The sequence below is a fragment of the Otolemur garnettii genome, unplaced genomic scaffold (genome assembly GCF_000181295.1).
Source record: "Otolemur garnettii isolate 467f Iridium unplaced genomic scaffold, OtoGar3 scaffold00046, whole genome shotgun sequence".
Classification (NCBI taxonomy): Eukaryota; Metazoa; Chordata; class Mammalia; order Primates; family Galagidae; genus Otolemur; species Otolemur garnettii.
This window is the reverse complement of record NW_003852441.1, coordinates 1,012,410-1,036,835: the sequence shown is the minus strand read 5'-3', so window position 1 is coordinate 1,036,835 and position 24,426 is coordinate 1,012,410. Positions and strand designations below refer to the sequence as shown.

The 24,426-nt window shown below is 56.8% G+C and overlaps 3 protein-coding genes across 5 annotated transcripts in view; 1 reads left to right on the top strand and 2 right to left on the bottom strand.

Moving 5' to 3' along the window:
• Nucleotides 1-28: 28 nt before the first annotated feature.
• On the bottom strand, nt 29-5,115 carry MIEF2 (mitochondrial elongation factor 2). The gene is made up of 4 exons (XM_003791046.3): nt 5,018-5,115; nt 2,886-3,039; nt 2,531-2,693; nt 29-2,079 (listed from the first exon to the last, which is right to left on the bottom strand). The coding sequence occupies exons 2-4, from the start codon at nt 3,030-3,032 to the stop codon at nt 1,025-1,027; spliced, it is 1,365 nt and encodes a 454-aa protein (XP_003791094.1). The 5' UTR covers nt 3,033-3,039; nt 5,018-5,115; the 3' UTR covers nt 29-1,024.
• Nucleotides 5,116-6,012: 897 nt separating this feature from the next.
• Nucleotides 6,013-19,709, top strand: FLII (FLII, actin remodeling protein). 3 transcript variants are annotated; one of them, XM_012806014.2, is made up of 30 exons: nt 6,013-6,184; nt 8,283-8,393; nt 8,674-8,745; nt 9,682-9,762; nt 10,027-10,112; nt 10,199-10,360; nt 10,548-10,651; nt 10,993-11,168; nt 11,243-11,400; nt 11,834-11,918; nt 12,578-12,725; nt 12,900-13,033; nt 13,205-13,417; nt 13,647-13,826; nt 15,119-15,201; nt 15,327-15,401; nt 15,519-15,602; nt 15,698-15,869; nt 16,671-16,775; nt 16,856-17,047; nt 17,289-17,477; nt 17,580-17,719; nt 17,802-18,039; nt 18,147-18,301; nt 18,388-18,448; nt 18,535-18,663; nt 18,739-18,845; nt 18,933-19,038; nt 19,144-19,209; nt 19,294-19,428. In XM_012806014.2, the coding sequence occupies exons 1-30, from the start codon at nt 6,122-6,124 to the stop codon at nt 19,426-19,428; spliced, it is 3,810 nt and encodes a 1,269-aa protein (XP_012661468.1). In that variant the 5' UTR covers nt 6,013-6,121. The 3 variants fall into 3 exon arrangements, with proteins under 3 accessions (XP_012661468.1, XP_003791092.1, XP_012661469.1); XM_003791044.3 differs by having other exon boundaries at nt 6,022-6,184; nt 12,897-13,033; nt 19,294-19,709; XM_012806015.2 differs by having other exon boundaries at nt 6,079-6,184; nt 9,645-9,762; nt 12,897-13,033.
• The window catches only part of LLGL1 (LLGL1, scribble cell polarity complex component), a 17,565-nt gene continuing 12,792 nt past the window's right edge, over nt 19,654-24,426 (bottom strand). The window contains exons 17-23 of the mRNA XM_003791043.3: nt 23,064-23,359; nt 21,962-22,226; nt 21,701-21,815; nt 21,409-21,521; nt 21,047-21,167; nt 20,846-20,936; nt 19,654-20,211 (exon numbers count right to left, since the gene is read on the bottom strand). Of these exons, the coding sequence (XP_003791091.1) occupies nt 20,858-20,936; nt 21,047-21,167; nt 21,409-21,521; nt 21,701-21,815; nt 21,962-22,226; nt 23,064-23,359 (989 nt within the window). The 3' untranslated portion in view covers nt 19,654-20,211; nt 20,846-20,857. The remainder of the gene's footprint in view (nt 20,212-20,845; nt 20,937-21,046; nt 21,168-21,408; nt 21,522-21,700; nt 21,816-21,961; nt 22,227-23,063; nt 23,360-24,426) is intronic.

Sequence of the window (24,426 nt, the reverse complement as noted above, 5' to 3'; positions counted from 1 at the left end):
CCCCTTATTCAGCAGCATGAGTTACACATACATTAGAATTTTCTCCTTTTATTCTTGTTCACATTCTTCAAGGCATAGTTTTGTTTCAGCAAGGACACAAAGATGGGGGGTGGAGAGGGAAGGTGGAAGCTCCTCCTCTAGGCCTTTGCTACCTCTGCTGGGCTTGAGTCAGAGCAGATGGCAGCTGAAAGCAGCTTGCTTTGGCACACTGGAGGCCAGGCCAGGCCTCTCTGGGAGGAGCATACCCTCTCCTCCCCAGCAGGGCAGGGGCAGCAACAGTGGGACACCCCTGCTGTGGGCAAGGCAGGCAGCACAGGGCCTCAGCTTCCCCAGCAAGGAAGAGGCTTTCCCCGGGCCCTCAGCTGCCTGAAGAGGAAACTCACCTAGTTGGAGGGAAAGGGGACCTTCCCTTGAGGTATTAGGTGGGCAGCAAGTCACCTTGAGCTCCTACCTTGGAGCTCGAGAAGAACAAGAAAACTAATGGCACAGAAGATACGAGGAAATCACCATCCTTCAACAAGCTAAAAGGTGTCTTCTGGTGATGCCAGGTGACCCCAGACCCTAGGGAACAGAACACATGACACTACCAGGCACCGCACACCTCAGCTCCGCTACGCCTGGAGCTGGTACCCGAGGAAAGTGTTAAATCAGCAGAAAAATGGAGCTGGCTTTCTTCCCTGCCTAGGATGGTAGGAGCCATGTCTGGTCAGTGGATTTGTTGCTGGTGATGATGGACCAAGCCCAAGGTCCTGGGGTTGACTCCAAAGGGAGGAGGAGACTGCTATGTATATGGCTGGCACTCCATGTTGCCGGGGCAGCCCAACTGCACTCAAGTGATGGTGACCTGAGTTCTCTGTGCTCAGAGATCCTGGTGATCACAGCCCAAGCACACACTAATACCCTGGTTTGGAGTAGTGCACTCTCTTTTGGCTAAAAGCAAGAGAAACCCATGCTCCAAATCCCTAGGAGTCAGGTACAGTTCACCAGCATCAAAAAACTTGCCAGCCACCCTATCCCCAGCCATCTAGAGCAGCCCCTCAGGTGCCTGTAAGCTACTGTACAACGTGTAGCCAATGTCATCAATCTCCTCCTCACGTAAACTGCTGAGGAGGTTCACGTCGGGGTTGAAGTGGCAGGGAAGGCTGGCCTGTTCCAGGTTGCCAAGCAGCAGCTCCAGGGCCTGCAGAAAGCGCTGGCCCAAGGCTGCCTCATCCCAGTCCACATCTTCCTCCCCCAGACGTAGGACCACCTGGGTCAGGTGGCTCAGGCCCAGCCGCCCCAGGGCCAGGTGGCCACGACAGACACCACATAGTAGGAGGAGCAGCCGTCGGCGGGTCCCAGTGTCATGGGCATCCAGGGCCTGCAGCCTGGCAGCCTCCACTGGGTACAAATCCTGCAGCCAGAGGTTACCTGCCAGCCCCTCCAGGGGCCAGGCCAAGAGGAGGCGGCCATCAGCATCAGCACCCATGACAGCCATGAGTACAGCCACTGTGAGCTCCAGGTGCACGTGCTGCACCTCGAGCAGCAGCTCCTCCGAGGCCAAGTTGGGCCGGATCAGGCACCCGAGCAGGCTGCCGATGGCAGGCCAGTTGATGGAGGCAGCCAACGCCTTGCGGAGCAGCTCTAGCAGGACTCGAGAGGAAAGGTAGCCCCCCACCAGGAAGCGGTCCCAGGGGCTGCTCCCTCGGGGGCAGAACTCTAGCTGAGTCCTGCGCACAGCCCAGCAGCGGGGGTCCCTCGCCACAGTGTCTGTGCCTGGTACCAGGCTCCACAGGCCAGGCTCCAACACCAGAGGTACCAGGAGACGCACGTGGTCAGCGGCCCCCGCCTGCAGCCCATCGTAGAGAGGGCCCCCAGGCATAAGCGCCCCAAAGGGCAGTTCTGGGAACTTGTTCTGCAAGTAGGACTGCAGCTCAAGAGCAATATCACCAGCCAGCTGTTTGGCCAAAGCCACCTGGGCTGCAGGGATGATGACGTGATCCCTCTCGAATGCCAGCAGCTTCTCCTGGAAGGTCAGGCACAACGGTGCTGGGGAGCTAAGCTGAGGTGGAGTCTGAGGACCAGTGTCTGCAGGCCCCTCTGCAGAGTGAAGGGGCAAGGAACTGGTCTGAACAGCCCACGTGTTAAAAGAACCATACCCAGTGCCCTGCTGTGTGACAGCTCTACCCCAAAACACCTGAGAAAGCACTTAGTTCAGGTCCTCACAAATGGTGAGCACCTGTCTCAGAGTCCATCACTCTGGCCTTACAGCTACAAAAGCTTCATGCAAAACAGGAGACACAGGTCCTGTCCCTTTCTAGGCCTCAGTTTCCCCATCTGAGGCTCCCCACTATCACAGTGCTGCCACCTCACTCTGGTAGGAAGGCAAAGAAACACAGTCCCCATTAAATGTCTGAGGAGCCCATGCCCAGAGAAGGTAAGAGACTCTTGTAGGGCCACAAGGTCTGTCAGTGGCAGAGCCTGGGCTGTATCCCTGAATGTGACCACCAAAAGGCTACCACCACATCATAAGGGATGAGGTGCCACTCACCTGGAACAGAGGACAAGGGAGCCAGGGGCAACACAGGCTGGCTGAGGGCAGCAGGGGGCGGCCGGGGCTGCAAGTGTGGTGTGGCCTTGAGCAGGCTCAGTTCCTTCCAGCTGTCCCCCTTGGTGTCATCCTTATCCTGTGAGCTAGTGGCCCTGTCGATGAACTGCAGGCAGAGTGACACAGATCAGAACATCTAAAGCCCAGGCAGCCACGGCAATGCCCAAGGGCAAAGCAAACCAGGGTGCAGGGAAGAAGCAAGTGCCCTGGGCCTCAGCACCAGCCTTGGGCAGTCCCCAGTACCCCCTGGTCCCAACCCTGTCGTCCTCTTCTGGGAGCCCACTCTGCCTGTTCTTACCCGCTTCACAGCCAGGGTGGCAATGCCTAGCATGGCAGCTCCGCCCACACCCAGCACCAGGCGGGCGTTGGCCAGGAGGAAGTCCACCATGCTGCCCAGGCCCTCATCACCACGCCGCTTCCCCCGCTTCTGGGAGAAATCTGCCATGGTTTGCCTGTAAGAGAACCAGAATGCAGGGATAGCTCAGGGTGTTGGCGGCCAGATTGGGGAGGTGCTGTGGCTCCCATCATGCTAAGGTAACACACAGTCAAGACTTTGGGGGGCTGAGAGTACCTCATCAGAAACATTCACAGGAGGGGACACCAAGGCCCTGGGGGCCCAAGACAGGGCTGGGATTAGAGCTTGGGCTTTGGAGCTCCAAGCCCCCATTTATTGTAAGGAGATGCTGATTTGTCAACCCCTTTCCCCCCAAACTGCAAGCAACCCACCCCTGGAAAGAAGAGCTCACACAGCCTTGTGGCAGGTAGGGGAAGGGGCCCAACTCCCTCCATTGCACCTCTCAGGACTCTCAATATCACCAAAGATGGGTGGGTCTTATTGTGACCACTCTGATTTTACAGGGCTACAGGCTCTCAAATGACACAGTGAACGGTGAAGTCTCAAACCCACAAATGCGAAACCTCCAGATTCTTGCCCAGTCCCAGAATCTGACAGATCCACCCCAAGCCACAGGGCTGGGTCCTCAGAGGCTGCCTCTTCCAGTGGATCCTAATGGGGGCCAGACACAGCAGCCCTCCCTGATAACCTCTCAGGGGAAGCCCAAGGACCAGCAATTGGGGTCCCAAATACCCTGCCTGGGGGAGCCTCTTAGACCTTGGTGAGCACCTGTGTGAAGCTCAGGGGCAAAGCCCCAAATCTTGACAAGGCAGCCCCCAAAGAGAGAGCTACCAAGTGAGAGGACAAGCAGAGTGAGATGGTCAGGTGGCCCAGGGAGGCCAACAGACATGTGCAAGCCAAGGCTGAAGCCCCACTGCAAGGGGCAACCCTAAAGACTGACCTAGATTCTTGCCCAGGGCCTCTCAGGCTTGGGGCACTGCTCGGGGTGGGGAGCTGAGGGGTTGTCCTCAGCTGCCAGGAGGCCAAGCAACAAATAAAGTAAGATGAGGGCCTGAAGCCCAAACTTGTTTGCTCATCTGTAAAATGGAAGAGGCAGCCCCAAGGAGAGTGAGCAACCCTGCAGCGTATGGCTGGGTGGGGCCAGGCACTAGGGAAGTGGAGACAGACATCTCTCATGGTCCAGTCCGCCAAGCCCCAGCCTCAGGTTCTGCCAGAAGATGCTGTCCTCAGGCACTGAGAATTGAGGGGGATGTGTGGGGCACCTGTCAGACACCAGGCAAGGGACTTGCTGGGGAAGCTTCAGCAGATGACCATGAGGTCACAGCCTACTGGGGCACCAAGGACTTCTGTCCTCCCTGCTAGGCAATGGGTGCCAGGGGCTCAGTTGCCAGGTGACAAACTGCCTGGAGTAGCTGTAGACTGAAGCACTAGGTGACTCAGCCCAGACACTCGCACATTCGTCCCACACTAAAAATAAAATAGGCTCTCGGGCGGTCCTAGGCCAGACAGGTGACCCACCACAGCCCCAGAGCCAGTTTCAGCTTCCTCATCCAGAACACGAGTATCAATGCTGCAGTCCGCCCCGGCTGGGACCCGGAATCCACTTTGCAAACTGTAAAGCGTTTGAAAGACCCTCTGCCTGTCTAAACTGGGAATCAGCCCTTGGAGGGGTGGCGCAGGATCCAATCCGCAGCCTTTCAACTCCAGGAAGGGGCAGAGAGCGCAGGCGGTTAAAAACAACCAGACCGCACAGCCCAGCCCTAATGCCATCTGGCCTTCCTCTCCTCTGCCAAACCTGCCTGTCCTGGGCCAGGGTTGAGCAGGCCGCAGTAGCCCCTAGGTGGGCCCGTTGCAGCCCGGTTCACAGGGGAAGACTCCGAAGCCCAGGGAAATCAAGTAAAGTGCTCGAAACGGATAGGGGCAGGTCTGGAATTCGAACTCGGGTCTTGGGAACTCAAGCCCTCCTGTCCTTCTCCGGCGGTGACCGTGGGCCACGCCCCCATCTCCATCCGGGACGCGCGCCATGCCCTGGGATGGGTGACCCCGGCGGCCGTCCCGTGGCGCTCCGGCTGTACCTGCGTCGTGAAGTCTGAGCACGGAGTGGAGGACGCAGCGGGCCCACCCGGCCCCCAAGCCAGGACGGCTACGGAATGGAACGCGAAGGACCCGGGAACCGAACGCCCACGGTCCGGGGGGCGGCCGCTGACCCCGGAGGAAAGCAGACAGGAAGGCCCTAGCTCCAATGGGAGCGCTCAACTCCAGCATACACGTTCCAAAATACTGTGCAGTTCAGCCAATGACAGACAAGCTACGCCCCCTCTCCTACTGGCGCGCTCCCTCGGGGGCGGGACTCGTTGACGCACTCCGAATTTAAAGGCGCAGGGCTGCATTCCGAGCCCGCGACGGGCCTGGGCTGACAACTGTGCGTTTGTAATGTGACGCTCTGGTATGGAGAAAGCTGCCCAGTGAGGCAGCATGAACAGCGTGGTCTAAGACAGACGCGTGTCCCTTGTAGAGAGGGACACGAGCAACCAAATACATGAACACACAGGGGGTGTTGACACTAAGCGGAAATGACTTGTCCCTTCCTGAGTGTCTGCGGTGTGCTGCCAGCGACATACGCATTTGTTCATTTGCTCCGGGCAACAACCCTAGGAAGCCCTACAAACAAGGAAACGAATAAAAAAATTTTTTAATTACGTTTTTAAAATTTTTTAAATTTTTAAAAAAATAAAAATAAAATAAACACAGAAACTAAAACCAGAAGCAAAAGTCAGAAACCCGAGGACCCCGGGTCACAGGCGCAGACTCTCCCCTGCACCCCCACGGCTGGGTCCGAATCCCTCGGAGCTGCTGCACCTGCGGGCGGTGACGCCCCTGGCCTGGGGGGCTGGAACTTAAGTGTGGAGGCGGTAGATGGCTCCTGCTCTAGCACGGGGAGGGGCACTCCTCGAGGCTTCGCTAGTCACCAAATAGACTGGAAGGTGAGGGCCCAAGAACCCTAAAGCCCCTGGTGAGCCTGGCGCTTCCGCGCGGAGCGGCCCGTCTCCGGCGCAGACAGGCCCGGCCTTGCTGCGGCGCGGCGGGCGCGCAAGGGTTAAAGGGGCGGAGCCGGCGCTGGCCCAGCCCGCGGCTCCCCGGGCCACCCCCGCGCCCGGCCCGGCAGCGAGAGCGGCGCCATGGAGGCCACCGGGGTGCTGCCGTTCGTGCGCGGCGTGGACCTCAGCGGCAACGACTTCAAGGTGAGCCAGGCCGGCAGCGGGCGAGCCTCTCCTCAGCTTTCTCTTCTGCCCGTCCATGCTGGTCCCTGCTTCCTCTCCCGGCCGCCTCCGGATCCTGGCGCCGCCGGGGCCGCGACCAGGGCAGGGTGGGGCTCTTCCCCAGCCTCCCGCTGCCTGGAACGGACTACCAAGGCCTACGCTCAGTCCGGGCACGGGTAAGCCCGAGCCACGGCAGCCCGGGCACACACTCGGACTCGGAGTCACGTCGGGGGGACCGACTCGGAGGCCCCACCCTATGTCCCTGGTCTCTACCTGGGTTAGAGTGTGGACTCGGGCTGGATGAGCCCGTGCTCCCGCCTCCCCGCACCTCTGAGGTCACACACCAAAGCTAGGCCCTGACTCAGGGCCGGTAGCCTGGCTGCCCAGGGATGGGTCTGGACCCCGGGTCATCACTGCCTTGTCTCTCCCCCCACCACTTCCATCCTGTGTAGTCTTAGGCAAGTCACTTCCCTTCTAGGAGCCTGGGCTTCTTAAGCAAGGAGGTTTAAAAGTAGCCTTCTTGGCTTGGCGCTTGTAGGGCGCCAGCCGCATACACCGGAGCTGGCGGGTTGGAATCCAGCCCTGGCCAAAAAATAGCTGGGCGTTGTGGCAGGCGCCTGTAGTCCCAGCTGCTTGGGAGGCTGAGGCAAGAGAATCACTTAGGCCCAGGAGTTAGAGGTTGCTGTGAGCTGTGATGCTACAGTACTCTACCCAGGTGACAGCTTGAAACTCTATCTCAAAAAAATAAATAAAAGTAGCCTTCTTGGACAGATGGGATGTAGTGAGATTTGTCTGTGTGTAGTGTGTGTAAGACAGGTGTGTGAGGCCATGGTGGCAATTGTCTGAGCAGCTGCTGGGCTGTTAGAATGGGGGATGAGGGCCTGGAGCCCAGCCTGCTGCTGCCAGTTGGTGAGAAAGGAGGTTTTAAGTTCCAGAACAGGTGGGGAGTGCAGAGAAAGAGGGGAGAGGAGCTAGCTGGAGGGTGAGCCTCACCTGAAGGGTGGGTGAGGGGCAATCTGGTTGAGGCCAGTTTAGGTGTCAGCTTGGGACAGCCAGGATTTTCCATTTACCCCCATGTGTACACACCTTTGACCCTAGCAGCAGGCAGTTGCCCCCTTTTCCTGTCTCCATCCCCACCATCCTTACCTAGGATGCCTCATCTGTCTCCACCAGATTGGAAGACCCAGAGTCACCAACTGGGAATGTGGCCAGAGGGAGAAGGGGGCACCAGTCAAGGGCACTAATGGCACTTGCTGCCCTTGACTTTGTGCCAGAGTGAGAGGTGTCGAGGTGGACATTCTCATGTAGGGGTGAAGGGACAAGGCTGTGCCAGGCAGGTTGGGAACCATAGCCTCTGCACAGTGGGGTTTTAGGAGTCACCATCAGTTCCTTGTATACTTATGGCAGGGTGAGGGCATGGGTGGGGCTCTTACAGAGGTTCTAAGGGACCTCCACCCCAAGCAGCCCAATCAGGGCCTGGAATTGCAAGAAGGGATTTGTCACCTGTGATATCATCAGTTTTGGCCTGGCCCTCCTGGGGCTGAATCCAGCAAGAAAGATGAATCTTAGGCCAGCATTTTTGCCATATAGGAGTTTTTATTAGTCCCAATTTATGGTGAAGAAATTGAAGCTCAGCATGATGAAGTGGTATGTCCATGTCTCACAGCTGGTAAGAAATGGCTCTGTTGGCTTGGTGCCTGTGGCTCAAGCGGCTAAGGCACCAGCCACATACACCTAAGGTGGCAGGTTCGAATCCCCAGCCCGGGCCCGCAGAACAACAATGATGGCTGCAACCAAAAAAAATGGCCGAGCATTGTGGTGGGCGCCTGTAGTCCCAGCTACTTGGGAGGCTGAGGCAGGAGACTCGCTTGAGCCCAGGAGTTGGAGGCTGCTGTGAGCAGTGATGCCATAGCACTCTACCCAGGGGGATAGCTTGAGGCTCTGTCTCAAAAAAAAAAAAAAAAAGAAATGGCTCTGTTGCTACCAAAATGCTCCCATGGGCACCAGGCACCATGGAACGTGGTGGAGTGGGGCTCCCCACTCTCAGACAAGCCTTACCATGGCATCTCCCCTACCCCAGGGCGGCTACTTCCCTGAGAACGTCAAGGCTATGACTAGCCTGCGATGGCTGAAGCTAAACCGCACTGGCCTCTGCTACCTGCCAGAGGAGCTGGCTGCCCTGCAGAAGCTGGTAAGGGGATTGGGCAGGCAGTGCTGCTCCCTCTGTGCCAGCTCCTTATAGATGAGCCAGGAGGGCAAAGCCTGTGGAGAAGGCAGACAGCATCTCCAGGGGAGCTGGCACAGAGGGAGCAGCACTCTGTCCTGGGAGATCTACAGGAAGGGGCTGTGAGGGAGGGTGCTTTAGAGAGGGGGTGGCCTGTATGGACAAGGGCTCTCTGGGATGGTACAGAGTGATGGCACACAGAGACTCTGACACCCCACCAAGCCTCTGCTTCCGGGTCCCTATCCAGGAACACCTGTCGGTGAGCCACAACAACCTGACCACACTTCATGGGGAGCTATCCAGCCTACCATCACTGCGGGTGAGTGCTGCCAGGAGGCTGCTAGGTAGGGGGAAGAAGAAAAGCCAGGGCCAAACCCCAGGCTGGACCAACATCTCTGCTCACTCTCTGTGTCATGTTCAGGGGCCCACGTGTCACATGAGGGGCTCTCTTGTTGCAAGAAGTTACAACAATGCCTTGTGTAAAGTAACCTGTAAGAATCAGAGAATTCTGTGGGAAAAAAAGCTTTAAAAAACCCCAACAAATTCCTACCACCCATTTGCACAACAGCTAGAGTAATAACTGCCAGCACAGACTGAGCAGGGTTCCAACTATTCTATAAGGACTTTTTCATATTTTCCTGATCTGAACCAGTGTCACAGAGCATGCAACACTGCCTCTGAGGTAGATGGCCTGGAACAGCAGCACGATGCTGCAGGGACAGGAGGCTGGAGGGTGTTGTGTGGCTGCCATTGCTCCTATTGTTGCTTGAAATTATGGTACCATTCCCTGGCCCTGTCCACTCTCTGCCTCACATTTCTGTACATGCATGGTATGAGGAGTTTCAGCCCTGAGGGAGGACAAAGTATACTTTCTCTCAGTCTACATCCTGACTTCGTTGGTCCAGTCCTCTTTCTCTGTTCTAAAACCCCTGAGTCAAATCTATACCTCTATCCTGCCTTCTGAAATTAAGAAGAAAAGGAGTTGATCAGAAAATGTTTCTGAGAGCCCTGTCCTGGGCTCTGGGGCACATTTGAGCTGGACTTTGAGTTACGAATAGAAGCTCACCAAATAGAAGCTCACCAGGAGGATAGGAAGAGCCTGCTGAGTGGAGGGACTGAGCAGAGATGCCAGAGATGGGAAAGCACTCAGGGTTGACCTCTGCTAGGCTTCCTGAGGAGGCGCCTCACCCTGGACTCTCTGCTTATTCCGGAGTGTAGAAACCAGGAATCATGGACTTTTATGGTTCATCCCCAGGCCATCGTAGCCCGAGCCAACAGCCTGAAGAATTCTGGTGTCCCTGATGACATCTTTAAGTTGGATGACCTCTCAGTCCTGGTCAGTGGTTACCCACCCACCTGGCCCTCATGCTATCCAGAGCATTTAGTCCCCCCTCACTGTGATTAAGTTTCTAGGGCTATTGTGATCCCATATTCTAGATGAGAAGCTCAGGCACTCTTCCTGCTAAGGTCCTGGCTGTGTCCCTTTGTCCCTGAAGCCTTCATATCTATCCCACACCCCATACCCTGCCTAGTTCCAAACCTGGCAGAGGCCTGGGAGGGTGGAGATACCTCTGACCTGGGCCTTGCCCATTCCACCCAGGACTTGAGCTACAACCAACTGACAGAGTGCCCACGGGAGCTGGAGAACGCCAAGAACATGCTGGTGCTGAACCTCAGCCACAACAGGTGCTGGGCCAGTGGGCAGGGCTGTGGGCTCAGTAGGGCCTGGGAGGTATCTGGCGCTCACTCAGCCCACCCCTGCCTGTCTGCAGCATTGACACCATCCCCAACCAGCTCTTCATTAACCTCATCGACCTGCTGTACCTGGACCTCAGCGAGAACCGCCTGGAGAGCCTACCCCCACAGCTGCGCCGCCTGGTGCACCTACAGACACTTGTACTCAATGGGAACCCGCTGCTGCATGCACAGCTCCGGTGGGCCCCCACCTCAGTCCTGTTCTCTCGTCTACCCTGCCCTGCCACCACCCTCAGCCTCATTCCTTCATGCACACATACCTGCCCTCTGGGCCCCAAGCTCTTGGGCCTGCCCTTCCAGGCCTTGCCCTCAACACCCCCTAGGTGGGCCCTGCCTTGGCCCTGACTGCACTCTTCACCCTGGCAGGCAGCTCCCGGCAATGACAGCCTTGCAAACCCTGCACCTACGGAATACCCAGCGCACCCAAAGCAACCTCCCCACCAGCCTGGAAGGCCTGAGCAACCTTGCAGGTCAGGGCAATCCTTGGGCAGCCCCTGAGTTCTGGTCCTCTCTGGGCTTCCTTGCCTCCTTATGGACAAAGGAGTTGAGCTCTGCTTTGTGGACCACTTCCCAGAGAAAAAGGGATGCAGCTCTGTGATCGTTTCTGTCATTGTGACGGCCATTAGTAACAGCAGACTGAGCTCTGACTCTCTGCTGAGCCCCACCCGGTGTGAGGAAGCTTCTCCAAGTGGACAGATCATGGCTCAGAGAGGTTTTCACTAGCCTGGAGGTGGTAGAGTTGGGGTTCACACTAGGGCTGGCTGCCCACCGGCTTCTGCTGTGTGGGCCCTAGCTGAATTGCTCTCCCCAGATGTGGACCTGTCCTGCAACGACCTGACGCGGGTGCCAGAGTGCCTGTACACCCTCCCCAGCCTGCGCCGCCTCAACCTCAGCAGCAACCAGATCACGGAGCTGTCCCTCTGCATAGACCAGTGGGTGCACGTGGAGACCTTGAACCTGTCCCGCAACCAGCTCACCTCACTGCCTGTGCGTTTGGGCCTCAGGGAGGGTGGGGGAAGGCCACTGGGCCTGGCCCTGATCACTGCCTGGCTCCCCTCCAGTCGGCCATTTGCAAGCTGACCAGGCTGAAGAAGTTGTACCTGAACTCCAACAAGCTGGACTTTGACGGGCTGCCCTCCGGCATTGGCAAGCTGACCAGCCTGGAGGAGTTCATGGCTGCCAGCAACAACCTGGAGCTGATCCCTGAGAGTCTCTGCAGGTGCTGGGTGAAGCTGGGGATGTCTAGGGCCTCGCACAGAAAGCCCCAGAATCAGAACCTAGAACCCGCTCTGTGCAGGCCTTGCAGCACAGAGAGGGGTTCACTTCCTTTGGCAATGAGACCGCAGTCCCAAGCCAGCAATTCCCACTTTGGGTTCCCCAGAGAAGCCTTTGGGAGAGTGCTATCAGGGCCACATCTGAGGGCTCCAGTGACATGTAAATCTGGAACATGGTACTTCTTCCATCCCCTTCTGGAGGTCATAGTGCCTGCTAGTGTGGTCTCTTGGATCTGAAAAGTCCTTCAGGCAGAACAAAGGAACCCCCTCAGTTCCTCTGGTCCCACCTGCCTCCCTTTCCCTAAGATGAAAAATTTCACCACCCATCCCCCCTTGTCTGTCACCTCTCTGGGGCCTGAGTTGGCTCTGTCCTCACAGGTGCCCAAAACTGAGGAAACTTGTCCTGAACAAGAACCGCCTGGTGACCCTCCCAGAGGCCATACACTTCCTGACAGAGATTGAGGTCAGGGCCGGCCGGGCTGTGCTGAAGGTGGGGAAAGGGCTCAGGAATGGGTGAGCAGTGGGCTGTGCCCTAGACTGAGGATGCCCCCAACAGAGGCCTCCTGGAGAGGTGGCCAGTGCCAGGGTGGCTGGGGAAAAGGTGAGCCACATCCCTGTGTCCAGGACACTTACTTTATTTATTTATTTTTTGAGACAAACACCTCACTTTGTCACCCTTGGTAGAGTGCCATGGCATCATAGCTCACAGTAACCTCAAACTCTTGGGCACAAGCAATCCTCTTGCCTCAGCCTCTCAAGTAGCTGGGACAACAGGCGCCTGCCACAACACCCAGCTATTTTTAGAGACAGGGTCTCCATCTTGCTCAGGCTGATTTCCAACACTTGAGCTCAGGCAATGCACCCACCTTGGCCTCTAAGAATGCTGGGATTACAGGCGTGAGCCACCGTGCCCGGACTCCAGGATGCTTTTCAAAAGCATCATTTAAGCCTCACAAGTAGCCCCAGAGGTGTATTGGAGGAGAATCTAGGTCTCTTGGTTGCAGCCCCAAGCTTCTCAGACTTAACACCTGCAGACAAGAGCAAGAAGAAATTGGGTATGGTGTGCTGGGAGGGACATAGGGGATTTAGGCTCAGCACCAGCTCTGTTCACCTCTGGCACAGGTCCTGGACGTGAGGGAGAACCCCAACTTGGTCATGCCACCTAAGCCTGCTGACCGTGCAGCTGAGTGGTACAACATCGACTTCTCACTACAAAACCAGCTGCGGCTGGCAGGTGCCTCCCCTGCCACAGTAGCTGCAGCAGCAGCTGGTGAGTAGAGGTCTGGCCTGGGTACAGGGGCTCCTGTCTTGTGCCTTATCCCTCTGTGAATTGGGCAAGATAGGGCTCTCTGGACCTTGGGGAGATAGAGTTGGCCCCAGTTGGCTGGATGCCTAAGGAAGCAGGCTCAGCCAGGGCTCAGGGGTTTGCCCCTCCCATAAGCAGGGAGTGGGCCTAAGGACCCCCTGGCTCGAAAAATGAGGCTGCGGAGGCGCAAGGACTCAGCCCAGGATGACCAGGCCAAGCAGGTGCTGAAGGGCATGTCTGACGTGGCTCAAGAGAAGAACAAAAAGCAGGAGGTAAGTAAGCCAGGCCAGGGCTGGACTCTGCTCAAGGAAGACCTAGGCCAAGAAGGAGAGGGGGCCTTCAGCAGTGGGGACAGCCTAGACTGTCATCCAGAGGTGGATAACAAGCAGAGACCAGCTTAAGTGGCTTTGTGGAGTTAAGCCTTGCACTGACTGTGACCCTAGGAGAATGTGGATGCCCAGGCCCCTGGGGGAAAGGTACGGCGCTGGGACCAGGCCCTGGAGAAGCCACGCCTCGACTACTCTGAGTTCTTCACGGAGGACGTGGGGCAGCTGCCTGGCCTGACTATCTGGCAGATTGAGAACTTTGTGCCTGTGCTGGTAGAAGAAGCTTTCCATGGCAAGTTCTATGAGGCCGACTGCTACATTGTGCTGAAGGTAAGGTGTGGGCCCGGCACCCTCATTTAGGTATCTGAGTTTTCAGCTCCATCGTTCTGTTCAGCAAGGCTATCTGGGAGGTAGACAGGCTAGGTGGGGGTGGCCTGGGCAACAGTGGCAGTACATCCTGGTCTGGGAAGCCCTTACCAGACAGAATGCTCTCTGGGGGAAACCTGGGAAGCCAGGATGGGCCCTGGTGAAGACTGACACAGTGGTTCCTGGTTCTCAGACCTTTCTGGATGACAGCGGCTCCCTGAACTGGGAGATCTACTACTGGATTGGAGGGGAGGCCACACTAGACAAGAAAGCCTGCTCTGCCATCCACGCTGTCAACCTGCGCAACTACCTGGGTGCTGAGTGCCGCACAGTGCGGGAGGAGATGGGCGACGAGAGCGAGGAGTTCCTACAGGTGCCAGCCCTTAGGAATGGAGAGAGAGGGATTACCTAGGGAGCTCTGTGCAGTGGGGCCAGGCAGTGGGTGGCCCCAAACACAGGTAGGTGGGGTTGATGGTGAGGCTAGGGAGCTGAGGCTAAAGGCGGTGAGGTTAAGGATGCTGAGCAGGACCTAAGGCAGGAGGAGGACAGCAAAGCCTGGCTCAGTGAAGGCGAGGCTGAAACATGGGGCTGGTCCCAACCAGGAACTAGACTGGTAGGCTGGCACAGGCAGTGGGCATAGGTTTGAAGGGATGTGGCCAGGAGAGATGGGGAGGGGGACCAAAAGCAGTTAGGGGGGAAGGCCTACTGGGTGCCAAGGAGGCTTGGACAAGGGTTGACCAGGGTCCAGTCTTGAATAAATTACTAATGAGAGAACAGGCTGCCCACCCGCCCACTGGTTATGCCTAGATACACATGTACACACCCACCCTGCATTTTTACCCAGTTTACACTCTTCCATACCCCTGCCTGCTCCTATACTCTGATATCTAAACATGTTGCGTAAGGCCGGGCACAGTGGCTCACTCTAGGAGACCAAGAGCTCCTAGAGCTCCTAGAGCTCCAGATTGCCTGAGCTCACAAGTTCAAAACCAGCCTGAGCTAAAGCAAGACCCCACCTCTAAAAATAGCCAGCTGTTATGATGCCTATAGTCCCAGCTACTTGGGAGGCTGAGGCAAGAGAATTGCTTGAGCCCAAGTTTTGTGGTTGCTGTGAGCTATGATGTTATGGCACTCTACCAAGGGTGACAAAGTGAGAGTCTGTCTCAAAAAAAAAAAAAAAAAATATATATATATATATATATACACACACACAACTTCATGGCACCTGTGGCTCAGTTAAGTAAGACACTGGCACCATATACCGAGGGTGGTGGGTTCGAACCTGGCACCAGCCAAACTGCAACAAAAAATAGCTGGGCGTTGTGGCAGGCACCTGTAATCCCAGCTACTCAGGAAGCTGAGACAAGAGAATCACCTAAGCCCAAGAGCTGGAGGTTTCTGTGAGCTGTGACACCACGCCATTATACCGAGGGTGACAAAGTGAGACTCTCTCGCTAAAAAATAAATAAATGTGCCGTGTGCATTTTTGTGCACACGTCCAACACCATAATGTGTTTATAGGCACAGATCATTTTTTGTTTTTAACATTGTCATGGTTTTATAGCATCCAATTCACCTGTGTACAACTCTGCCCTGCCTGATAGGTGGTATTTGATGGGGGGGAGGGAGCAGTTCAGTGATGAAAATCCACATCCTCACACCCAGGTGTTTGACAATGACATCTCCTACATTGAGGGTGGAACAGCCAGTGGTTTCTACACTGTAGAAGACACTCACTACATCACCAGGTGAGGGCACGCATGGGGTGGGTGGTAGTAACCTGGACTTTGCTGAGAAGGGCCGGAGGGGAGGGTGTTAGGGCTAAGTTGAGCCCTTGGTACCCACCCCAAGCCATTCTTGCTCTGGTCTCCAGAATGTACCGTGTATATGGGAAAAAGAACATCAAGCTGGAACCTGTGCCCCTCAAAGGGACCTCCCTGGACCCAAGGTAAACCCCCAAGATGTGAGAAGGGGGTGCTTGACTTATCCTCTGTCCCACCAGTGGGAAACACGGGGTCATTGCCCCATTCCCCATCACAACAACCTCCTGCCCCTTCCTGTCCAGGTTTGTTTTCCTGCTGGACCAAGGACTGGACATCTATGTGTGGCGGGGGGCCCAGGCCACACTGAGCAGCACCACCAAGGCCAGGTATGAGGAAAGTATGGGCTGTGTTTTGTTAGGGAAGCCCATCAGGTGGGAAGGGGAGGGATGCACCTCACTGAGGGCTTTGCATCTGCCTTAAGACTTTTTGCAGAGAAAATTAACAAGAATGAGCGGAAAGGGAAGGCCGAAATCTTCCTGCTGGTGCAGGGCCAGGAGCCCCCAGAGTTCTGGGAGGTATTGGGTGGGGAACCCTCTGAGATCAAGACGCATGTGCCTGATGACTTCTGGCCACCCCAGCCCAAGCTGTATAAGGTGAGTTGTGATGCTGGGGTGCTGGGCTGACCTGAGTTCACCAGCCATTTGGGGGACAGGCCTTGCACCTCTGTTGTGGCCGTGGGCTCTGGACTTTGGTGGGGAGAGGGTGCCACCCTCTGGAGAAGGAATAGCCTGAGCAAAGGTCTGGCTTTAAGAAAGAGCGTGAGGGGCGACGCCTGTGGCTCAGTAGGTTGGGCACCGGCCTCATATACCAAGGGTGGCAGGTTCAAACCTGGCCCCAGCCAAACTGCAACAAAAAAGTGGCCAGGCATTGTGGCGGACACCTGTAGTCCCAACTACTTCAGAGGCTGAGGCAAGAGAATCGCCTAAGCCCAGGAGATGGAGGTTGCTGTGAGCTGTGTGATGCTGCCACGGGACTCTACCGAGGGCGGTAAAGTGTAACTCTGTCTCTACCAAAAAAAAAAAGATGTGAGGGTGAGTGTTGCAGGAAGGTGAAGCTGGAGGGAAGACAGAAGCATCTGGGACAGGCTGGGAACCTAGCCTTAATTCTGTGGGTGACAAGAAGCCCCAGGGATTTTGTGAGCAGGAACAGGACAAGATAATTATAAATTGCTAGGACCTGTAAAGGGCAGCCAAGGAAAGCACTGTTTAAAAACCCTTCCACTGATAGGATATTCTTAAAATGACCTTGGGGTGGAGGGGGCAATGGGTCCAGACAGGAGCAGGCAGTGAGCTGCACTGCAGGTAAGGTGCCTTCAAAGCAGGGGCTGTGTGGGTGGGTAAGGCTACTGTCCCCAGACCCCATCCCTGCCATGGCTCTGCTCTTTATCCTGCTAGGTGGGCCTGGGCCTGGGCTACCTGGAACTGCCACAGATCAACTACAAGCTCTCAGTGGAACATAAGAAACGTCCCAAGGTGGAGCTGATGCCAGGGATGCGGCTGGTGAGACATGCAGGAGGGCTCGGGGACAGCATTCCCTACCCCCATGACCGGGTTTTGACCTCCAGTCTCTGGTTCTGCAGCTACAGAGCCTTCTAGACACGCGCTGTGTGTACATCCTAGACTGTTGGTCTGACGTGTTCATCTGGATAGGCCGCAAGTCCCCACGCCTGGTGCGCGCTGCTGCCCTCAAGCTGGGCCAGGAGCTGTGCACCATGCTACACCGGCCACGCCATGCCGCGGTCAGCCGCAGCCTCGAGGGCACCGAGGCACAGGTGTGCTCCTGCTCCCGAGACCTCTGTGGACCCTGCCACGCCCTGATCCCTCTGTGGTTCCATTACTGCCATGCAGAACTGGGCCCCAACCCCTTGCCCAGGCCTTGCCCCCATGGCCCTTCCTAGGTCCTGCCTCCCCGGCTCTGCCCGTGTGCGGCTTCTGAGCCTCCACCAACCTCCTCAGACCCTAACCTTAACCATGCTGGACCCCTCACGGTTCATGACCTTCCTCCACTGGCAGGTGTTTAAGGCTAAGTTCAAGAACTGGGATGATGTGTTGACGGTGGACTACACGCGTAATGCAGAGGCTGTTCTGCCAGGCCCCGGTCTCTCCGGGAAAGTGAAGCGTGATGCCGAGAAGAAAGAGCAGATGAAGGCTGACCTGACGGCGCTTTTCCTGCCCCGGCAGCCGCCAATGGCGCTAGCAGAGGTGGGGGTGGGGCCTGTGTGTGACTTGGCTGAGACTTGCAGGGGCGGGGCCTATGCGTGGGGCGGTGCTTAGGCCTACGGGGGTGGGGCCTGTCGCTCGCAGGCTGAGCAGCTGATGGAAGAGTGGAATGAAGACCTGGACGGCATGGAGGGCTTTGTGCTGGAAGGGAAGAAGTTTGCCCGTCTGCCAGAGGAGGAGTTCGGCCACTTTTACACGCAGGACTGCTATGTCTTCCTGTGCAGGTGCCACCCCAGCACACTTCCCTGTCTAGAGCCCCTCCCCTGAGCTCCGCCTAGCCGCTGCTAGCTGCTCTCCCACTTACAGGTACTGGGTCCCAGTAGAGTATGAGGAAGAGGAGAAGAAGAAAGACAAAGACGACGACAAGGCTGAGGGCAAAGAAGGCGAGGAGGCGGCTGCGGAGGCAGAGGAGAAGCAGCCAGAGGAGGACTTCCAGTGCATCGTGTACTTTTGGCAGGGCCGTGAAGCCTCCAACATGGGCTGGCTCACCTTCACCTTCAGCCTGCAGAAGAAGTTTGAAAGCCTCTTCCCTGGCAAACTGGAGGTAGGTGCCTGCCACGCCTTGCAAGCCAGTGGAGGGGTGTGGTAGGACCCAGACCTGAGGAAGTTTGGGGGTCCAGGGAGCTGCCCTTGAAACTTCCATGCCCCTAGGTGGTACGCATGACACAGCAGCAGGAGAATCCCAAGTTCCTGTCCCATTTTAAGAGAAAGTTCATCATCCACCGTGGCAAGAGGAAGGCAACCCAGGGCACTCTTCAACCAAGCCTCTACCAGATCCGCACCAATGGCAGCGCCCTCTGTACCCGGTGTCTGGCTCCGGGGAGGGCACAGCAGCAGGGGAGGGTTGGGGAGACGGCCTTGACCTCCTGCTGACAACCCCCACATTCCCCAGGTGCATCCAGATCAACACTGACTCCAGCCTCCTCAATTCTGAGTTCTGCTTCATTCTCAAGGTGGAGTTGGGTGTGAGCCAGGATGGTGGATCCAGGTGGTAGGTTAGGGGGCCAGCCCTGACCTGAACTCCCTGCATGATCCCCAGGTTCCCTTTGAGAGTGAGGACAACCAAGGCATCGTGTATGCTTGGGTGGGCCGAGCATCAGACCCTGATGAGGCCAAGCTGGCAGAAGACATCCTGAACACCATGTTTGATGCCTCCTACAGCAAGCAGGTATCGAGGCAGGTGGGTGAGCAGGGAGGTGAGCCAGGGCAGGCAAGGGCCCTGGACTGGACTGGCCCTTTGTAGGTCATCAACGAAGGTGAGGAACCCGAGAACTTCTTCTGGGTGGGCATCGGGGTGCAGAAGCCCTATGATGATGACGCTGAGTACATGAAGCATACACGGCTCTTCCGGTGAGGCCCAGGCCTGACCTTCCTTCCCTCAGATCCCTTAGTCTCAGTTCTGCTGCTTCTGACCCTGGGCTTCACCTCACCCCTCAGGTGCTCCAATGAAAAGGGCTACTTTGCAGTGACTGAGAAATGCTCTGACTTTTGCCAAGATGACCTGGCAGATGATGACATCATGTTGCTAGACAATGGCCGGGAGGTGAGGACCATGCCCCTACAGGCCCTGCCCATTCACTTGTAAATGGGAACTTTCTCCAGGAGGGGAATGTTCCCAAGGCACATAGCCTCCCTGCTATCCACGCAGGTCTACATGTGGGTAGGGACCCAGACCAGCCAGGTAGAGATCAAACTGAGTCTGAAGGCCTGCCAGGTGAGCTGGGTGGTGGGAGGGCTGAGTCTGCAGGCCCTCAGGGAAGGAGGGGAAACGCTTGAGGCTCACTGTCCTCCCCACCAGGTATACATCCAGCACATTCGGTCCAAAGAGCGGGAGCAGCCACGCCGCCTGCGCCTGGTCCGCAAGGGCAACGAGCAGCACGCTTTCACCCGCTGCTTCCATGCCTGGAGCACCTTCCGCAAGGCGCTGGCCTAGGGCAGTGCCCTGTTGCAGCCCCAGGCCTGAGTGAGGAAGGGGCCCTCTGTCCACCCCTGCTAATGAAGAGCACAAGCAGGTGGCAGCCCCTTCCCCAGCTGCCCCCAATGCTACAGCCCCACATGGCACCAGGGGAGTGCCCTGTCAGGTACCCTCCCTCCATAGCATGTGCACTCAAGTGAAGCCCCTTCTCTGTCCTTCAAAGCAGATGTGGTTGCCCTTTAAGAGATATTAAATGCTTTTATTTTCAATATTAAAAATCAGTATTTTTAATATTAAAATGGCGCTAATTTTAACAAAATGGCAGGAAAAAACCCATGGTACAATCTATAGGGAAACCCCTCCTGACCACCCCCTCCACACACACCCCTGGGCATGGGTGCCCAGCAGGGTTCCCAGTCACATCCATGCACACGTGTGCACTCTGCACAGGCCTGGGGGGAGGGGGGTCCAGGAGCAAGTACCAAAATAGTTTTAGAAATGACTATCCCACTCAGGCGTTAGAAAAATACTCTTTGCAAGGGAAGGGGAAGGACGGTGTGGAGTGAGAGGTGGCACAGGATGCTGGGCCCCACCTGTACTCTCCCTGAGGCAGCGGCCCCCAGGGCAACCAACTGCCTACAGGATTCAGACTTCTGGGCAAGTCCTGGGCCGGTACTGCCCCGAGACCAGGATCAGCAGGGACAGGATGGCAGGTCCTACTGGAACCCACGAGTTAGCAGGTGTGGGTCTATGTTAAGGGGCCAAGCAGGACAGGTGGTACTTGGGGTAGCTCTGGCCTTCCTAGGAGAGGGAAAGAAGAGGGGTGAAGAGGTGAGGGAAGCCTAGAGGCAGGCATAGCTCTTCGGTGACAGCCTGAGGCAGACTTGCTGAGTCTCCTAAGCTCTGGGTATCCAAGCACAGGACCACACATAACCCACTAAGACCAGCGAGGGTGCCAAAGGAGCTAGCGCTGTCTCTGCCCAGTGCAGGGTGCAGCTGTGGCTTCTGGTCAGATGGATGGAGGCACGAGGCAACCAATGGGGTGGGCAGATGTGTGGGCCCACATCTAGGTGGGAGTCCAAACTCAGCTGGGAGCAAGTCAGCCTCTGCCTGGGCTCAATGGCAGGACCCAACCTTGTACTCAGTGATCTCACATGGGAAGTGGACTGACCAAACTGCTGCCTTTAAGTCATTTAATCTGGTCTTGTTCCAACTACCACCATGATGTGCAAGAGCAGGTAGGCCAGCCCTACTTCCTAATACCTGACTATAAGACCTGCTGTGTGAGCCCCTGAAGCCCCCCACTGGGACACCCCATGCAAGGCAGCCAGACTTCAGGGAGTGCTGACATTCCAGGTACAAGACCAGGGTAGGGTCAGGTCCTGTGGAGTGGACACTGCTGAGGAGTAAGGACCAGGGAGACCCAGGGCCTCACCCCTGCAGAACCTCATTTGATCAGGATGGCGCAGGCCCGGGCCTCATCTTCTGCCAGGTTCCTCAGATTCTTCTCTGATTCCTCAGAAGAGCTATGGGATGGAGTGGTGGTCAGTGAGGGACAGGGGAGCCTCTGGCAGCCCTGGGAGGCAGGCTGGGGAGACAGGGCAGCCCCTCCCAGGGAACCCTTTGCTGGCCTCACCCCAGGAAATCCTTCACATCTTCCACTGTGACATCCCCTGTTGTGTCCAGAGTGGTGTCAGCACTGGTGGCTGAGTCAATGGACATGGGTGACAGCATGGCCTCTGGTGGCTCTGAGGTGTCTGCCAGAAGGAAGTAATGAGTCTCTCTCAGCAGCCTCTGTATCTGGGGGTCTGGGGCTACAGACCCAAAGGCAGCCCACACTGAGATGTGGTACCAACAACCAACAGACACACGCTCACCCCTCCTGCCCAGCTTCCAGGCTTAGCTCAGCTGCCACCTAGCAGACACCTGAACCATGTGTGTCTTGCTTCCCTGCATAGGACGCCGTGGGGCCAGGGCCTGCCTCCATTTCCCCCTTACCAGTTCCCTTGCTGTGGGCTGGATCGGGACTCCCATCACAGCTCTGTGAGGCCAGGATGATGCTTGGAGTCCCATTAGCCTGGCTCAACTTGGGTGATTCTTGGGGTCTATAGCTGCAGAGATAGGGCCGTGATGGGGACCACAGCATGGGCTTTCAGCCTGTGGCACTAGATCCCCACCCTGCTACACTAGAGCCCAGGAACAGACAAGATACACAATGGGCAGGGCAGAGCTGGAGGGACAAGACCTGGCCCTGGCCGCAGCCCCCAGGCCAGGGGCTACCCCTCCACACCTGCCCCGGGTGACACTGCGGGGCCAACTGATATCCAGAGAGCAGATCGGCTCTGTGATGTTACGGGCACTTAAGGAGAAGCGTTCAAATTCTGACGGGGAAATCAGGTAGAAGCCTGGGTATGCAGGAAAAAGAGTACAGTTAGGAGACAGGACACCAAGTGCAGCCCTGCAGCTGGTCCCCTCCCAGAATGCTTTCTGCTGACCACTCCCCACATGGCTCTCCTAGCCTCACTCGGCCCCAACACCCGCCCAGCCTCACCCTGGCCATGGCGTGTGAAGACACAGGAGGCAATGCCGCTGATGTCCTCCTTCCGGATACACGAGTAGTGTACCTGGGGCCGCAGGCCAGGCACCGAGAAGACGTGGACGTCGCCCAGATTGGTGAGGCAGGCCAGGCAGGTCTCGGCATAGTCTTCACAGGCCACGCTGGCAAACGTGGCCAGTGCCACCTTGCGTACTCGACAGCCCTCGTGGGCTGTCAGCTTGAACTTGGTCTTGGCACTCACTTTGGGCAGTGTGAATACCTGGCGGCAGGTGGCCAGTGAACATAGTGCCTAACCCTGTCTTCACCCTAGGGCCACTCAGCTACTGACCTGCCAGCCCCCACCAGAATCCCTGCAGGCCTCAGCCCCACCTGTGCCCTGGGCCATACTGCCATTCCCCCTTAATAGGCTGGCCATCCCTTCCTGGATCTTCCATGCTTCACCCAGGCTTCAGGCTACACCCCAGAGACCTTCCAGGCCTGTCCATATGTGGCACACTCAGACAGGGTCCTAAGGTTATTTCTGATATCCCCATCTAACCATGAGTTCCTAAAAGACAGATCCCCTGGGCCCTGAACAGGGTACAGGAGCCTTGCGTAGGACAGTGAAGTAGGAGGGTCTTTTTTAGACAGTATCACTTTGTCACCCTCAGTAGAGTGCCGTGGCATCATAGCTCACAACAACCTCCAACTCTTGGGCTCAAGTGATTCTCTTGCCTTAGCCTCCCAAGTAGCTGGGAACATAGGCGCCTGCCACACTGCCTGGCTATTTTTAAAAATGGGGTTTTACTCTTGCTCAAGCTGGTCTTGAACCTGTGAGCTCAGGGCAATCCACCCGCCTTGGCCTCTAGAGTGCTAGGATTACAGGCATGAGCCATCTTGCCCAGCAAGGTAAGAGGGTCTCAGGAGACCTCAGAAGGTTGGGGGGTAGGGGACATCAGGGTTCCTTTGGGGAGGTCCTCTGCTGGCTGGAGGTTATTTTCATGGGGCAGGAGGGTCATGGAGGGTCTCAATAGGTCTGGACACAGGCAGGGCAGGGAGTTGTAGTGGGGCCAGTGGTGTCCTTGAGGTAGGGGGACTCCACAGCCACACAGCTCACCTTGAACTGCTCTTCAGATGCAATGAGCACAGCATGACCACCCTGCATGTCTGGCGCCTGCGCCAGGTCCCTCGAGGCTTCGTAGGGCTCAGGTAGCGGGCGGCCACGCCCATCCAGCACAGCAATGGCCACCACGGGTGCCCGGTGCATCAGCTGCACCTCCTTGCCCAGCACAGCCTCCACTGCCCCCTCGGGCCGCTTCTCGCCGCAGGCTGCTGCTGCTGGCACCTCCAGCGCGTAAGCAAACACGGAGCCTGAGTTGGTGCCTGCCCACATGGTGGGCCCGTGGTGGGCAGCTGCGGGGGATGGCTCTGTGAGGACGCTCCCTGCACCTCCCCATACACTGCAGGTCCTTCCCACCTCTCCTCCACCTCTACTTCCTGATTGACACCCTAAGACTCAGGACTGGTGCCCTCCTGTCCACACCTCCCCAAGGACCTTGACCTCATAGCCTGACACCAGCGGTACGATGCTAACCCACATCAGGGCTGGGATGTAGCCCTTCTGCAGAGGCACGACCAACCTCTGGGGCAGTGGCACAGGACGTGAGCAGGCACTCACACTGGACCCTGAGCCCATCTCGGTAAGCGCAGCTCCATCTTTGTCACACATGCCCCAAACCTACAGTCCCAGATTCACCTACCCACCATCCACTAGGCCTGTCGTCAGTCCACAGGGCCCATCTTAGCCCCTCCTTCTTCAGTGTTCCCTGAAAGGCAGCCAGAGTGAGTCTTCCATGCAGAAGACAGCAGGGCCAGGGCCAGAAAGCCCTTAGCCTGCTCTGCCTGTGTGAAACAAACCTCTGGGGGCGACACTCATTGAAGAATCAGAACTATAACCCCACAGGAGCAGGAGGGGTAGACTTGGAGGTTCTCTACTTTGCACCCTCAACAAACTGAGGGACCTACACAAATAGCCACAGCTCTGAGGTGAAAAATGACTAAGCAACTCAGCATATGACACGCCAGACAGGGGCCTGGGCGGCCATGAACCTGAACCATCGATCTCCTTGCAGGGATGGTGGAATGAGCTGAAAACATGGGGTCACATAAGCCACATCCAGATGGTGGGGAAATCTATGGGACAGAGACCCTTGGCAAATAAATGACATCAGAAAGAGGACCTGTGGCTCCAGCAGGACAGCCCTAAAGGGCGTGACATGGGTAGTGTGGCTGCTGGTGAAGAACTCATGCCTGGGCTTTCATTTCAAAGACCCCATGAGATAAAACAATAGGATGTGGGGTAGAACAGGCTCAGCAGGTGAGGCATGAGGGGCAACTGTGCTCCCCTCTCTATTTTTGTGTATGTTTGAAATTCTCTTTTCTTTTCTTTCTTTCTTTTTCTTTTTTTTTTTTTTTTTTTT